Below are 17,289 nucleotides of genomic sequence, written 5' to 3' on the forward strand. Positions count from 1 at the left end.
TGTTGCCTTGGCTGTATGTTTTGGGTCATTGTCGTGCTGGAAGACCCAGCCACGACCCATTTTTAAGGCCCTGGCGGAGGGAAGGAGGTTGTCACTCAGAATTGTACGGTACATGGCCCCATCCATTCTCCCATTGATGCGGTGAAGTAGTCCTGTGCCCTTAGCAGAGAAACACCCCCAAAACATAACATTTCCACCTCCATGCTTGACAGTGGGGACGGTGTTCTTTGGGTCATAGGCAGCATTTCTCTTCCTCCAAACACGGCGAGTTGAGTTCATGCCAAAGAGCTCAATTTTTGTCTCATCTGACCACAGCACCTTCTCCCAATCACTCTCGGCATCATCCAGGTGTTCACTGGCAAACTTCAGACGGGCCGTCACATGTGCCTTCCGGAGCAGGGGGACCTTGCGGGCACTGCAGGATTGCAATCCGTTATGTCGTAATGTGTTACCAATGGTTTTCGTGGTGACAGTGGTCCCAGCTGCCTTGAGATCATTGACAAGTTCCCCCCTTGTAGTTGTAGGCTGATTTCTAACCTTCCTCATGATCAAGGATACCCCACGAGGTGAGATTTTGCGTGGAGCCCCAGATCTTTGTCGATTGACAGTCATTTTGTACTTCTTCCATTTTCTTACTATGGCACCAACAGTTGTCTCCTTCTCGCCCAGCGTCTTACTGATGGTTTTGTAGCCCATTCCAGCCTTGTGCAGGTGTATGATCTTGTCCCTGACATCCTTAGACAGCTCCTTGCTCTTGGCCATTTTGTAGAGGTTAGAGTCTGACTGATTCACTGAGTCTGTGGACAGGTGTCTTTCATACAGGTGACCATTGCCGACAGCTGTCTGTCATGCAGGTAACGAGTTGATTTGGAGCATCTACCTGGTCTGTAGGGGCCAGATCTCTTACTGGTTGGTGGGGGATCAAATACTTATTTCCCTCTGCAGAATGCAAATAAATTCATATACTTTCCACAATGTGATTTTCCGGATTTAATTTGTGATGTGCTATCTCTCACTGTTACCAATAACCTACCCTTCAATTATGGGCTGCTCATGTCTTTGTCAGTGGGCAAACTTACAAAATCAGCAAGGGATCAAATACTTATTTCCCCCACTGTAAGTGCTGCCTTCAAGCCTGCACAAACTAACGCTTTGTCAGAAATTGTTCATGGGTCTAAGAAGGTGCAACTCCCAAACATCCAAGTGTCTAAGTACAGATGTTTATTCCCCTTCTCAGATGGGGAATAAACTTGTATCTTCTACGCATGCCCTTGTCCCAACCAAAACTCACCCAAACCATACCCCTGTTCCATTTGCATGCACTCACTCAGGTTTCAGACATCAATTTTCTGGCCTTGTAAACTGGGAACTTAGATGATTATGCTAGCTAAATATTTAAGTGCCAGTTTAAGCATGTCTAAGATATGAAGAGCCCTTCTAAAAATCACTACTGCACTCCTTTTTAAGAACTAAAACGTGCCTAATAAAGTCTAAGAAGACTCATGTAGTTAGAAGCATGCTTCCCTCTTGAAAGAGTTAACAGTGTTTGAAGGCTTCCTTGAATGACTGAGAGGATGTATTAGAGGAGACTGATATAAGTCACTTTGTTTGTTCTTGTTTCCCTTTGTTTGTAGGACACCTGTGGAGGAGTAGCCTAGTGGTTAGTGCAGTGGACTTTGTTCCTGGGGAACTGAGTTCAATTCCCACTACTGCTCCTTGTGACTCTGGGTGAATCACTTAACCCTCCATTGCCCCCGGTACAAAATAAGTACCTGAATATATGTAAACCACTTTGAATGTAGTTGCAAAAACCTCAGAAAGGCAGTATATCAAGTCCCATTTCCCTTTCCCTATTGGAGATTCTATATGGAATGTTGCTTCTATTGGTGATTCTAGATGGAATGTTGCTACTATTAAGATTCTGTTGCTACTATTTGAGATTCTACATGGAATGTTGCTATTCCACTAGCAACATTCCATGTAGAAGCCTGCCCTTGCAGATCAGCAACGCAGCTGCGCAGGCTTCTGTTTCTGTGAGTCTGACGTCCTGCACGTACGTGCAGGACGTCAGACTCACAGAAACAGAAGCCTACACGGCCGCATTACTGATCTGCAAGGGCAGGCTTCTACATGGAATGTTGCTAGTGGAGGAGTAGCCTAGTGGTTAGTGCAGTGGACTTTGTTCCTGGGGAACTGAGTTCAATTCCCACTACTGCTCCTTGTGACTCTGGGTGAATCACTTAACCCTCCATTGCCCCCGGTACAAAATAAGTACCTGAATATATGTAAACCACTTTGAATGTAGTTGCAAAAACCTCAGAAAGGCAGTATATCAAGTCCCATTTCCCTTTCCCTATTGGAGATTCTATATGGAATGTTGCTTCTATTGGTGATTCTAGATGGAATGTTGCTACTATTAAGATTCTGTTGCTACTATTTGAGATTCTACATGGAATGTTGCTATTCCACTAGCAACATTCCATGTAGAAGCCTGCCCTTGCAGATCAGCAACGCAGCTGCGCAGGCTTCTGTTTCTGTGAGTCTGACGTCCTGCACGTACGTGCAGGACGTCAGACTCACAGAAACAGAAGCCTACACGGCCGCATTACTGATCTGCAAGGGCAGGCTTCTACATGGAATGTTGCTAGTGGAGGAGTAGCCTAGTGGTTAGTGCAGTGGACTTTGTTCCTGGGGAACTGAGTTCAATTCCCACTACTGCTCCTTGTGACTATGGGTGAATCACTTAACCCTCCATTGCCCCCGGTACAAAATAAGTACCTGAATATATGTAAACCACTTTGAATGTAGTTGCAAAAACCTCAGAAAGGCAGTATATCAAGTCCCATTTCACCTTTCCCTTCAGATATTGTGCAGGAAACAAGGAAATAACAAAATTATTAATTCAAAAGCAGATGATTTATTATTACCTTTAGCCTCTTGTCTAGGTATGCTGGAGGTACCCATCCTTGTCTCGAGGGACTGGATTTAGTAGGTTTGGTCCTGATAAGCCACTTAAGAAGATGAGCTGAGTCAAGAACTTCTACGTACTGCCCTTCTTTCAAAGTAATAGCTTCCTTGTCAGTTCCAGAGGGTGTGTAGTCAGCCATGACCATGTAGATATCAAAAATCTGAAGATGGAAGGAATTTGGGAAAGTTATAGTAATCAGTCATACTCAACTTATGTTTATTTAAAATACACACTTAGATATATCCTGAACTTCCTAACATTCCTATACTAGAGACTTCAGTGTTTACTAAGGGCCCTGTTTACTAGGTGTGCTAGCATTTTTAGCACATGCTACAGAATTAGCACACGCTAACCGTGTAGACACCCATAGGGATATTATAGGCATCTACATGGTTAGCGCATGCTAATGCTTAGCATGTGCTAAAAACGCTAACACACCTCTAGCACGGCTTAGTAAACGGGGCCCTAAGATTGTAATCTCTTTATTCATATCAGAAATTTTATTCTGGATTTATTTCTCCCAAGTGCTTCCCCACTACTACACAAATTTGAAGACTGGCTGCCTGTTTCCTCCCAAAATGCCATTATCAAAAAAGTTGCAGGGTAACTTGAGGCTTCAGCTGTTCGCTCACAACTGTTATAATAGCTGTAAATATGACCTACCTGGTCCTTTTAAAATTATTTTTAGTTAGCTGTTTGATAAGGATGGAACACATGGACTTCAAGGTTAATAGTTTTTCGGGGTCCTATTTAGTGCCTTTTTTGTGAGACTGCTTTAGAAGGATGGTGGTGAAAGATAGTAGGATGGAGGGTGGTGAAGGATTGTGTTTATGGATGAGGGGTATCAGTGAGTGGAAGAATTGAGTGGGAAGTATCTTGGAGGCAGAGAAGGGGGAGGGGAGGGCACATGTTTGGATGCTATTTTGCCCTGCCATTTTGTCATTTAAGATGAGCACTTCTACTAGTAGATACTACATTTATTTTTTTTTAATTCTAGCATCACACTTTCTATAAGCCTTGTAATGTTTATATACAGCTCATTCTCTGATATGTATTTTTATACCTCTCCTCTGGAATCTCCATCCTCTGACTCTGAAGAGGACTCTATTGCTATGGATGAAGGTCTGGACCTGCCATGTCGTGGAGAGGCAGATGGTGTCTTTGATTCATCATCACTATCCACTCCAATAGCTCCTGGGACTCGGAGTGAGGCTGTAAGTAAATATAATGCAACGGTGATCACCAACTGTAAAGGTGAACATCTCTCGCCACAAAGGACAATTTCGTTATCAAAACTAAAATGACCATTTTTAACATTTATCATTCGCTATATAATAAAATACTAAATAAATTTTTCTCACACAGCTTGGTTTCTTACTCTTTCAAAGCATGTTTCTTCAGGGTGAAGCATGCACTGTTTTTGTGTCTGTCTGTCTGTCCTTCATATGCATTCTTTTGGCCCTCTCTCCAGAATTTGGCTGAAACTTGGTAGTAGAATGGGAAAGGGAAAAGGAAATGGGACTTGATATACTGCCTTTCTGAGGTTTTTGCAACTACATTCAAAGTGGTTTACGTACATTCAGGTACTTATTTTGTACCAGGGGCAATGGAGGGTTAAGTGACTTGCCCAGAGTCACAAGGAGCTGCAGTGGGAACTGAACTCAGTTCCCCAGGATCAAAGTCCACTGTACTAACCACTAGGCTACTCCTCCTCTTGCTGACATACTAACACTCCTGTGAAATTTCAACCAAAATCCATGTACATGCTGGGAGAAAAGGTCTATCATGGATGGGTAGGCGTGGCTAGGAACAGGCATGTTAAATACAAGGGAGGGGGGGGGGTCAACATTCAAAGTGATTTAACCAGCCAGAAACAGTTCCTGGTCAGTCAGATCACTTGTTCGGGACTATCTGCTGATATTTAATGGCATTTATCCAGTTAGTACCACCGATTATCGTCACAGATGGCTAAACTCAAAGCTAGCTATTCTGTTGGTTGTCTATGGGTGGAGTCGGCACTTATGTAGTTAAGCGCTGATATTCAGTACTTAACAGTCTATAGCGGTCAAATCAGACTGCATAGAAGTACATAAGTACATAAGTACATAAGTAGTGCCATACTGGGAAAGACCAAAGGTCCATCTAGCCCAGCATCCTGTCACCGACAGTGGCCAATCCAGGTCAAGGGCACCTGGCACGCTCCCCAAACGTAAAAACATTCCAGACAAGTTATACCTAAAAATGCGGAATTTTTCCAAGTCCATTTAATAGCGGTCTATGGACTTGTCCTTTAGGAATCTATCTAACCCCTTTTTAAACTCCGTCAAGCTAACCGCCCGTACCACGTTCTCCGGCAACGAATTCCAGAGTCTAATTACACGTTGGGTGAAGAAAAATTTTCTCCGATTCGTTTTAAATTTACCACACTGTAGCTTCAACTCATGCCCTCTAGTCCTAGTATTTTTGGATAGCGTGAACAGTCGCTTCACATCCACCCGATCCATTCCACTCATTATTTTATACACTTCTATCATAGCTCCCCTCAGCCGTCTCTTCTCCAAGCTGAAAAGCCCTAGCCTTCTCAGCCTCTCTTCATAGGAAAGTCGTCCCATCCCCACTATCATTTTCGTCGCCCTTCGCTGTACCTTTTCCAATTCTACTATATCTTTTTTGAGATACGGAGACCAGTACTGAACACAATACTCCAGGTGCGGTCGCACCATGGAGCGATACAACGGCATTATAACATCCGCACACCTGGACTCCATACCCTTCCTAATAACACCCAACATTCTATTCGCTTTCCTAGCCGCAGCAGCACACTGAGCAGAAGGTTTCAGCGTATCATCGATGACGACACCCAGATCCCTTTCTTGATCCGTAACTCCTAACGCGGAACCTTGCAAGACGTAGCTATAATTCGGGTTCCTCTTACCCACATGCATCACTTTGCACTTGTCAACATTGAACTTCATCTGCCACTTGCACGCCCATTCTCCCAGTCTCGCAAGGTCCTCCTGTAATCGTTCACATTCCTCCTGCGACTTGACGACCCTGAATAATTTTGTGTCATCGGCGAATTTAATTACCTCACTAGTTAGAAGTCAGTCTTAACTTTATAGTGTCGCTTATATGGTTAAATTTTGAATATTGCACTGCATAAGAGATAGCTGGCCGCGTAAACTTGGATATTCAATGCCAGTGTCCAGACAAGGCCCGGTATTGCATATCCAGGAATAACACAATCGGCAGTTAAAAATACTGCCTGCTGAATATCGTCCCCAAGAAATGAGAGAATATACCTTATTTCTGTTATGCAAGAAGCATTTATTTTTCCAATTTGTTTTTGTCTTTTTGGCCTTGCAGATTCTTATTACCAATTTGGGCTCTCCAGATCAACTAAAACTATCCTCTGCTGGACCCCAGTATCAATTGGCCTTCATTTGCAACAACCATCTTCACTCCTAGTTGGCCCATTGACCAGATGTTGGACTCAAGAATCAAAAACGGACTCTCAGTCTAAATGTACTACAGATACAATATTTCAGAATCTGATATTCAGAGAGTCTATTCACAAGCACAAGGATTACATATGAGCCTTCTGAAGTCTAGCATTTACAATCTTATATTATTTACAAAATGTACATAATACTAAACCTTTGGATTATTTCCAGTTTTTTTTTTTTTTAAATGTATTTTCTTCTTTTTTTTTTTGTTTCATATTTTTATTAAGGTTTTTCAAAACAGAAAACAGAAAGGAAAAATCAAACGATAACAACAATCCATAGCAAATAAGATAAGCATAAATGAAAAAAACAGAACATTATCAGCATTCCATGACAATACCCTTAGACAATCAGCTCGTTTAGATTTATTTTGTCAAGAGCCTAATAGCACTAACTGACCACCGTATAAAAAAATGTATTTTCTTTTAAGTTGATTAACATTTCCATGACCTAGCCTCACAAAGTAGAATCAAACAAAGGAAACAGGCATGGATATTTGTAATTAAAGCACCTTACCCTTCATTTCCCCACAAAAATAAACTACAGAAGAAAACATTTTCTCCTGATGTCTTTCCAAGCTTTTTAAAAAACGTTTTTGTATTACTGCTCTCTGTTTCTGCTGGTACACTGGATTATTGTTCGTTTGACTAAGGGCTTACCTTGTGTGATCTTGGCAGATACCATTTCAGTTATGTGGGAAGTCAATTTTTGTAAAAAATCTTCCGTTCCCACATCGGCCAAAGAAACGTGAGGTCTAGGTCCTTCTTCAGCAGCTCTGGTTTCTGCAGAAAAACAGACATGTCCAAGCTAGATCAAGTAACGTCTGAAAACCAAGCCTATTGATACCATTACAGGACTCTGAGTGGGAACAGATGTTCTCAACACTGAAGATACTCCTAAGGTAATCTCCTTAACAGAAATGGACCAAGACTTTGTGAAGGTCTGAGTTCAGTTTGTTTGCTCACTGGAAGTTCAGATTCATTATGCAGATTATGCACCAAGTCCTTAGGCACAGTTGATGGTCACATGCTCTATGTACAACTTGTATTGGGTACAGCCATGACACTAAGACTTTCACCCTTGATTATCTAGGGGATGTAATTTTTGAGAATAGACCTAAAGTGTACGTAGCAGAAAGAAAACAAACTGAATCCTGTATTTTGCTGTTAAGCATGTCCAAGATCATGCACTAATAAACACATCTTTACAGGTGTTAACTTCCTAATTCATTTGACACCTCATATTATAAACAAGGATTGACCCAGTAATTTTTCCCTATTCTTGTTACTGCCCAAAGTAGATATTCTAAGGAATAACTTGAGATTTTCTTACTGAAGGTCCAGTGGTCACTGTCACTAAAAGTACTTGTTTGATATGAAGAAGAAAGACATTGTGAAATCTGGGAAGTGTTTACAATGAATGTATCATATTTTTAGTGAAGTCATCGCCATGATGGAAGCCTTAGCATGAAGCTCTGGCTGTGCTCCACTAAAAGGAGAAAGTTCAGCCTTCTTTTCTCGACCCAACTCGCTGATTTGGTGTTGTAAAGGAGTCGGAAGTAATCCTGTACACATTTTTAATGACTCAGTGACGTCCCGGCAAAATCAAACATTATTTTCAGATGCCCTGCCATGACAATGATGAACTGTATAGTCAGGGAGATGTGGAACAAGCTGCACACACTGCCAGTGACTCAGAGTCTGTTGAGTTCCTGACTGAGGAGCGGATCACTCAGGAGGAAAATGCCCCTGTGACCACAAGAGATCTAAAATGACTGCTCCACAACTTGAAGCTGGACTTGCAGCACGATACTGCTGAGAAAGCATCTGGACTAAAAACATTGCTTCAGGACCTGTGTGCAGGTCTTAAGGACTTAGGCACTAGAGTTGAAGAAACGGAGGTCTATTGGGGAAAAATGGGATAATCTCGATGTCAAGCAATCTGAAACTGCAGCCTTACTAGATGCCTTAACCTCTAAGGTTGATGACCTAGAAAATAGGGTGAGGAGTCTCAATATCAGAGTCTGAGGAGTCCCAGAGACAGAGGGGGTCGAAAATTGTTCCCTAATTGTGACTACCATCTGCTCTGCTCTCCTCCAGAAAGCAGACATTGCTTCCGGGCCTTTGGTGGATATATTCCTGCATCAAGCTCATCGGGCCTTGGGCCCTTCTACTAATAACAGGCCACAGGATATTGTGGCTTGCTTCCACTCTTTTTGGGGAAAAAAGAGAAGGTGCTGATGGCGGCCTGCAAGCTGGGAAATATGAATTATATGGACCGCAATGTTGCTATCCTTCAAAAATGGTGGAGTTTAAGGACATTACGTTCTTATTGTGCACAGGGGCGTAGCCAGACACCCAATTTTGGGTGGGCCTGGGCCCAAGATGGGTGGGCAGAAGAACCTTGTCCCGTCCCACACGTGATTTGGTCTCTCCTTCTCTCGCCTGCATGCCATATGGTCTCTCAAACATCCCCCCTCTCCCATATACCTTTTAAATAGTAGATTTTCACCAGTATTGAGCAGCAACTAATACACACTGCTCATGTTGGCCCCACACCCTTCCCTCTGAGGCAACTTCCTGTTTCCGACTAGGCAGAAATACATCAGAAGGAAGGCTGTGGGGCTGGTGCGAGCAGTATGTATGTCACTGCTCACTGCAGGCGAAGATCTGCTACTTACAAGGTATGCAGGAGGGACACTTGTTGGGAGTTTTCGGCTGGTGGGGCTTGGGGACCCTGCCAGCCACATCATAGGTATGCTGCTACTGGGTGGGCCTGAACCCAAAGTGGGTGGGCATGGGCCCACCCAAGCCCACCCTTGGCTATGCCACTGATTGTGCAGAGAGCATATCTGCTACAAATGGCTTTTTCCTTTTGGGCTTTCATTTCTAAAAACCTATTGAGTGAAAACGCCATTAGAGGTCTGGTCATATTTGTGCAAGGCTGGGTTATGGAAAGAGCCAGAACAGGAGGAACCTACCCCATTGATTACAGCAGTGCTGACACCATGCTGGCATCTCGTGCCTGATTGAGCACATCTTCAGAATAGGAGTCTTGGCTGATTTGGGACTTTTGACTGCATTTTCTTTTGAATCACAGTATTTTGCTATGTTCGATAGTGTATGCATTTGAGAAGTTTTTTGTATAGTTGCTAAAGGGCTACACAGTTGTAATGTTACTCCAATTTCAAAGGGGTGCAAGGGGAGGGGGAGGTGGTGCATTTGTTTTGGGCCAGGGAGTGAGTCGTGTGTGAGTGTACTATGAGTGTGTGCGGTTTGAGTCTTTATAGGGTATTCTTTGCATGGTGCTGTTGCGCTTTTCAGAGTAAGAGTGGGAAATACCAGCTCCCCGATGACATCACTTAATGTAGTGAAACTGGAATGACTGTGGAGTAAATTCCCCGATCAAGTGTAAAAAGATAGCTCAGACAATTCATTGCTGGGGCGCTGGCATTGCGTTTCTCCAGAAGACTTATTTGAGTGATCTTGAGCATGCCAAAAAGGGGGTGGGGTAGGTGGGGTATAGCTATCATTCCACTTTTCCTAATCCCAGGAGAGCAGGGACACTGATCTTGATTAATAAAGCTATGCCTTTTGAGAAGATTAATGTGTACCATGATAACCAGGGGCACTGGGAGGTGGTGCATTGCAGGCTTTATGGCATGCCCTATCTTTTGGTTTCATTGTACACCTTCAATATTTTTCATAGCTCTTTTTTTCCCTTCTTATTGAAGGTTCTTTTGGCTTCTCCATCATGCTCAATCTTTTGGGGGGGGGGGGGGGGGGAGTTCAATGCAGTAGCAGAGGTTCAATGGGATAAATTGGTGGAAAACACACAGTTATTTAAAAGTTTCATAACTACTGGTAGATTAGAATCAGACAATAACTGGCAGAGACGGTCCTATCTAATTTCTCTTTCTTCAGAGAGGGTCGATCATGTTTAGTGCATGCCAGAAACTGGCAGCAGAAGGCATGTCACATTGTGCATACAATGAAGAAATATATATGAATTCTTAATGAGTTAATATTACTGTTAAGCAAAGGCAGAAATGGAAAGTATAACAAGGTACATTAATATATTTCGGTTCAATGGCAAGGTGGCAGTCCACAGGCCAGGAAATATGGGTATACCCTGCCAGCAAGGTCCTGCTTTTCAGTCCAAGGGTGAAAGGGAGTACTCTTTAGATGGTACTCACAGCCAGCTGAATAAAGGGTGTGTGTGTGTGTGGGGGGGGGGGGGGTCTATGAAGATGCTGATGCTCTTATGGTGTCACTAACTAACTAGCTTTGCCATGGTGCTAGAGAAATCCTGGAGGGTGCTTTCTCCTGGCTTCTTGACTGCAGAAGACCAGTACATTTTTACAGTTAGATCAGGAATAACCTGCTATGAACTTAAGGATGAAAACTCCATAAAGGGAGTCACCTCAGAGCATCATCTCTCGTTTCATACTTCAATGTCTGATAGCTAAATTATTCACTTCTGGAACAGCTATCCAGAGAAATTGAAGATATTTTTCATTCCTTGCATTTTTCTAGGAACTCAGACATCCTAAATCTAGGCAGTGCATTTTTCAAACAGGTAATCCAAGCATAGCTGGGAATGAAGGATTGTTTGGAATCTGGATGAAGACATTTGAACTATGAGTGTTGGACTATTTATATTTTGTGACCGGTATTTTTTAATATAGAGCAAAATTAAGTAATTTTTAAAAACAGGAGAGGAGAAGCAACTGAAACTTGGGTAATCAGTAGTAAATAAGCATTAAAGCATGAAAAGGAACATAGGCAAATGCAAAATATTTACACTTTCCTCTAGCGCCAAGTGTCCTGGGTCAAAGTTGGCATCAGAAGAGCTGAACTACGAAGTCTCAAAAGTTCATGTACTGCCAATATATTTGGATTATTCTTATGTTTGTCCACTCAAAACTATCAGACCCTATAAAGTGTCTAAGATATAGTAAAGTGATGATTGAGAAAAAGAACATAAACTAGGTACTGATCGAAAACAGAGGATGTGGCGTACTGGTTAGAGCAATGGGCAAGAGCCATGACAGCCAGGGTTGTAATCCTGCTTCTGTCTACAACATACCTTGGACAAGTCACTATCTCTTATTGCTTCAGGTACACCTTAGATCAAAAGCTCATAGTAGAGAAAAATGATTGTATCTGCATGCTTACCACCACTATATAGCATTTTATATATAAATATTTTATTTATTTATTTATTTATTAATTGCATTTGTATCCCACATTTTCCCACCTTTTTGCGGGTTCAGTGTGGCTTACAATATGAGTTGAATGTTGGAAATACAATTTGTTACAGATAGTTAGGGATTATATTATGCAGGGTTAAGCGAAACAATTGAGGTGTCGTTAAGGGATGTAATAATGGAACATAGGCATTGCAACTTTGGAAGGAAACAATGGTAGCTTAGGGGCGATTAAAAGACATGAAGTCATATGGTATATAACTTTCTGTGAGTAAAGGTATGAGTGATGTGATAATACGGGAGTGGGAGTTCTGAGATGAATGTACGATGCATTAGTGAACAGTAAGTATGGACTTTATGTGTTTTGTTTTTTTCCGTAGACTTGTTCGAAAAGATGGGTCTTCAATAATCTGCGGAAGGATATAATTAAATGGCAAACGGGACAAAAAAAGAACTAAATGAAGAGTCAGGCAAAGCTGATATCAACTTGACCAATAAACCCAGATACTAAAAGTTCAGATATTGAATATAAAGAATCTTGGTGTACCCCCTTGCTAATTCACCAGGAAAAAATGAGAAATTATAATCACTAGCAAGCCTGCATGCTCTATAAACCTCCAATCTCTTACCTTTCTTTGCAACTTCAAAATCAGTGAAAGAGCCCTCAGGCTCAGGAGACTGAACGGAGATATCAATTTCACTGCAGAATGGAAAAGGAACATAAGAACGGATAACTTTAGTAACCAATAGTAAGAGAACATTGAACATTTTATTCTGCAATGTTTGTCAGCGATTACCTCTTGAATCTTACTTTATTGTTGCCTATGAGGAAAGGCTAAAGTGGCTAGGGCTCTTCAGCTTGGAGAAAAGATGGCTAAGGGGAGATATGAAAAACAGCTTCCCCTTGTACCAAGCAGAATATTTTCTGCAACTGATTCTGTCATTCGTTACATTTGAATAGGGTTAAATGCAGTGCTCAATCTTCACATTATCCAACCCAGATTTCTCTTGGCATTTGGTTTATGGATCTCTATCCACCCCAAACAAAAACAGTCTGTACTTAGCTTCAGGTCAGGGTTGTCCATGAGCTGCCAGCTACAAGCTGCAGGTATCACTGCTTATTTCCTCTTTCCCATTCTGATGTTCTCTAATTCCTTCTGTCCCTTCAACAAGAACATCTCGTTTCGCTGCTCTCACTGCTGCGTCAGGAAGGAAACACTATCTCTGACAGTCGGTCTCATCTCCTAGGAATGCTTATCGCGATAAGATTCCTAGGAAATGAGACCGACTGTCCCTTGACAAAGCTCCATAGCAAAACAGGACCTGTCGGGACAATAAGGGCTCCTGGGATCGCTCAAGACAGATTCATACAGATAAGTGTTTGAAAGCGTCTTGTATAAATGTAAAGCAAGACAATCAAACTTCCACTGATTTAATAGTGGTCACTCGATTGCACAAGTTTTGGTCATTATTTTGAACACATTAGAAAGAAAAAGAAAAAGAAAAAAAACATAAAAAATTTTTATGTGGATGGTAGGGGGTTGTCTATGTTTAGAACAGTCGCAGGAAACCGGCAGCAGAACCGGCTATTTAAAGCGATAATATGAGACTTCCCCTGAAACACATATATTGAGTGATCAGTTTATTGTTTTCTACTTTTGTTGATTTTTTGAGTTGTTCACACAGAGTAAGTAGAGTGCCATATAGAAGTTTTACAGTATTTCTAGGATAAGCAGCATAAAACGGTTAATAAATGCAAATAAAACATAAAATTGAAAACATGGTACCTTTATATTGGACTGATTTAATACATTTTTGATTAGCCTTCAGAGACCAACACTTCCTTCCTCAGGTCAGGAGAGGATACCATAACAGCAGTATACTATCCTGGCCTGACCTGAGGCAGAAAATTTTGGACTCTGAAAGCTAATTGAAAAGGGTATTAGGCTAGTAAAATAAAAGGTATCATCTTATTTTCCATTTTGAAATGCCTGAACTGAGCATATGCGGGAGGGCCGGCATCAGTGGCTGAAGCACGCTGCCAACTTCTGCACTGCTCAAACAGCACGGTAGGGGGCTCCTGCAGTGAACATCTTTAACTAGCAGGGCTTGGGCAGCTCCACCAGCGATTCAACCAGTGCTACAATTTTGGAGTGGGCTTAAACTCAAAGTGGATGGGGGGGAGGGCCGAGGCCCCCTTGCGGTTATGTCCCTGGGGAATAGATGCTGGATAGGGGGTGTAATAGAGTGAACTAAAACACTCCCTTTTATCCATCCCTGCTGTCACTGGTGTTAATAAAATATTTTCTGGAATGGCCATGGGATTGAGGTGTGCCAGGGGGTGTAGCCATGAGGTAGAGTAGGCGGAGCAAAGGCAGAGTGGTGTGGGGCTGGGATGTGTACTAAAATCTCCCTCTCAAAAATCGGGACCCTCTTTGCAGCTCTGTACTAAGCATCTAAATTTAAGCATCTGAAGAGTAGGCACGGCTAGAGGTGAAAGAAATGCTGCGAGCAGACGAAGCTTCTGAGGGTAAGTGAACATTGTTCTGCTTGGAAATTTGGTACTTACAACTTGGGACAAAAGAGAGACCAGGGTTTATTTGATAAATTTTATTTTAATTTAATTAAAAAACAAAAATTCATCATAAGCTTTCCCTTTAGGTCTAAAATTAATTTGTCTAGATTTACGTTTACTTAATCTTTTCAGCCTAGAACAAAGGAAGATAAATATTAGCTACTTAAAGGTTGGTGCAAATTGGCCACATCTAAAGTTAGGCGCAATTTCCAGACTTGGGAAAATCCACTGCTTGTTTTTAGGATAAGTAGCATAAAATCTTTTTTACTCTTTTGGGGGATCTTGCTAAGTACTTGTGACCTGCATTGGCCACTGTTGGAAACAGGATACTGGGCTTGATGGACCTTTGGTCTTTCCCAGTATGGCAACACTTGTGTTCTTATAGAATAGTACCATTTACGTGCCTAACTGCCTACAGTTAGTCACAGGCATTTACAGCAGCCATCGAGCCAGATTAAGTGCTTGTTCCTAAAGTTAGGCACATAAATGCAAACTTATGCTAGTGTTCTACAAATGAGAGTTGCACGCATAACTGCTGTTACAGAATTTGCACTTATACCCCGGATTCTATATAGGGCGCCTAGAGTTACGTGTGATTCCGCGAGTAAATCGGGCATATTTTATAACTACACACGTAGCTTAATTGTTTTAACAAGCTTTTAAGTGTTAACAGCTTTTAACAAGCAATAACGAGCACTAATTGGCAAAAATTAGAATTTACATGCAAACATTGCTAAGCGTGTTCTGCAATGTACTGTGCCTAAATTCTAATGTGCACAGGCATAAAGGGGCATAGTTAGGGGGCATGGAAATGGATATTTTGTGGGTGTTCCAAAATCTATGCGTGTTGTTATAAAATATGGCGCCAGTGTGTGTAAATCTACGAGCAGGGATTTACACCAGCTTTTCGTTAGTGTAAGTGGACACACATAGATTCAGTCGCATTAACTATGTCTAAGCATATTCTAAATACCGCGTGTAAATCTACACGCGGTATTTAGAATACGCTTAGGCATAGTTGCCAAGTGGGGGTTAATTTTAGGTGCCATACATAGAATCAGGCCCTTAGCACCCATCATCCTGGTGCCTAAATTTCGGTGATCTTTCCATGTTGTGCAGCACTCAGATGGAAATTTTCCCCATAGTAACTGGCCTGGTTACTTTGGCCAATTAGTGCAAGGGAAACTGTGAAACTAGTGACATGCAAAGGAGAGCTGGGCTCTGCATATCATTAGCTTTGGGAATTGTGTTAAGAAGTCTGTTTTATCATTTATTTAAAAACTTTTTTTCCCCCCACTAGATCCAGAGTTCTTTACGTGTTTGGTACCCGTGGTACTCATTTAACATTCTCAGGTCAATACAGCTTAATAAACTAGTCCTGTCTGTCTAAAAGTTCAATAGGTTACATTATCCCGAAGAAAATGTAACCATGTTCCAAACATTTCTTAGGATTCAAGCACAGTAACATATTTGCCATCCAGAAAAAGAGAGTGTACCGTTCTGACATCATCAGGGATTTATACAGACATATCTCCCTAGTACCTACCCATGAAGTAATGTCCTTAATAAAGTTTCCTTCATAAGTTTCTCTTCCTCTGTCACAGACTCAACCTCTTTTTCTGTAAAATAACAACTCAGTTTTAACAAGAGATGAACAAAATCAGTAGAATGCACTTAACATTACAGAGTTTAATTAAAGAATGCCTTTTCACATACTTCAAAGATTCTCATATTTTCATATTTATTTTATGTATTTATTTATTGGGATTCATTAACCACCTTTATGAAGAGATTCGCCCAAAGCAGTGTGCAGCAGGTACAGTTTAACATAAAACATACAATTTTGTTAACAGCATAACAATAGTAAAATAACCAAGAATAAGCACAGGGCCCTGCTTACTAAGCCGCGCTAGAGGCGGGTTAGCAATTTTTAGCACAGGCTGTGTAAGCGCCCACAATATTCCTATGGGCACCTATACAATTAGCTCACGCTAATTTTGTGCATGCGCTAAAAATGCTAGCGCACCTTAGTAAACAGGGTCCATAGTCTATACCCTCCTATATTCTTAGTACATAATTTTTTAATATAGCAGATAACTACAAACACCCCCTCTCCTCCATCTGGCCACTGTCCCCTTCCTCTTGCTCCTGTAGTGTTCCTACTGCTATTTTCTCCAGCTTATGTGAGGTGAAACAAGTGTCTTCTAGATTCAACCATCCATACAGATGGAGGAGGAGGAGAAGGAGGCAGCAGTAGGCACATCATGACAGTGGGAGGAATGGGAAAGAAGCGCTGGTGCTATCAGGTAGGGAGCAGGTGCTGGCCTCTGATGCAAGAGTTTTTTTTCCTTCCATCCCAGCAAGCTGAAGCACCAGTTCCTTGGTGGGATGTGCATTTTGCCACTTGCCGACAGATACCACTTCCAGTAAGCATGCTGTACAGAGAGATATGGTAGCTATATAATGTTTTTAAATAATTGGGTTTGAAGAATTTGATGGTTTGATTTTGCTATGAAGATTGTTTTTATTTTATATTTCAACGTATTTTATTCAGAAAAATATACAGCAGAAAATAACAGAAATTTAGCAAGTGAACAAAAATATTACTGCTCTGTCAACTATATAAACATCTGTGCATTTAACCTAATTTGAAATTTCATCTTCCCACCCCCTATCCATTCCCACTCCTCCTTCCCTCGATCTATACTTTTAACACATATTAGGAAGCTTTGGGCCTTGTTTACTAAGGTGTGTTAGTGTTTTTAGAACTCCTACACTTAGCATGCGCACAAACCATGTAGGTGCCTCTCGGGTAAGCAAGCCTGGTATGCTGGAGTCTTAGCTTCCGAACTATGTCAGAAGTGCAGAGTGGAGACTGCAACGCTAACACATGGGCTCTGGCAATGTGAGGTCATACGGACGTTCTGGTCAGCTCTCTCCCATTTTCTTTCTAGGATCCTGGAGGGTTGGATTAATCTGTCTTTTGAAAAGGTGTTATTTAGTGCGGTGGGAGTGTGGGACAGAGGGACAA

At 41.7% G+C, this 17,289-nt stretch overlaps 1 protein-coding gene across 2 annotated transcripts in view; it reads right to left on the reverse strand.

Moving 5' to 3' along the window:
* The window catches only part of OBSCN (obscurin, cytoskeletal calmodulin and titin-interacting RhoGEF), a 472,877-nt gene that overhangs the window by 219,725 nt on the left and 235,863 nt on the right, over positions 1-17,289 (reverse strand). For both annotated transcript variants that reach the window (XM_030197417.1, XM_030197425.1), the window contains exons 55-59: positions 15,805-15,877; positions 12,313-12,383; positions 7,134-7,256; positions 4,032-4,180; positions 2,928-3,128 (exon numbers count right to left, since the gene is read on the reverse strand). In XM_030197417.1, coding sequence (XP_030053277.1) covers positions 2,928-3,128; positions 4,032-4,180; positions 7,134-7,256; positions 12,313-12,383; positions 15,805-15,877 — 617 coding nt within the window. The remainder of the gene's footprint in view (positions 1-2,927; positions 3,129-4,031; positions 4,181-7,133; positions 7,257-12,312; positions 12,384-15,804; positions 15,878-17,289) is intronic.

This window comes from Microcaecilia unicolor, chromosome 1, assembly GCF_901765095.1.
Source record: "Microcaecilia unicolor chromosome 1, aMicUni1.1, whole genome shotgun sequence".
In the NCBI taxonomy this organism is placed as follows: domain Eukaryota; kingdom Metazoa; phylum Chordata; class Amphibia; order Gymnophiona; family Siphonopidae; genus Microcaecilia; species Microcaecilia unicolor.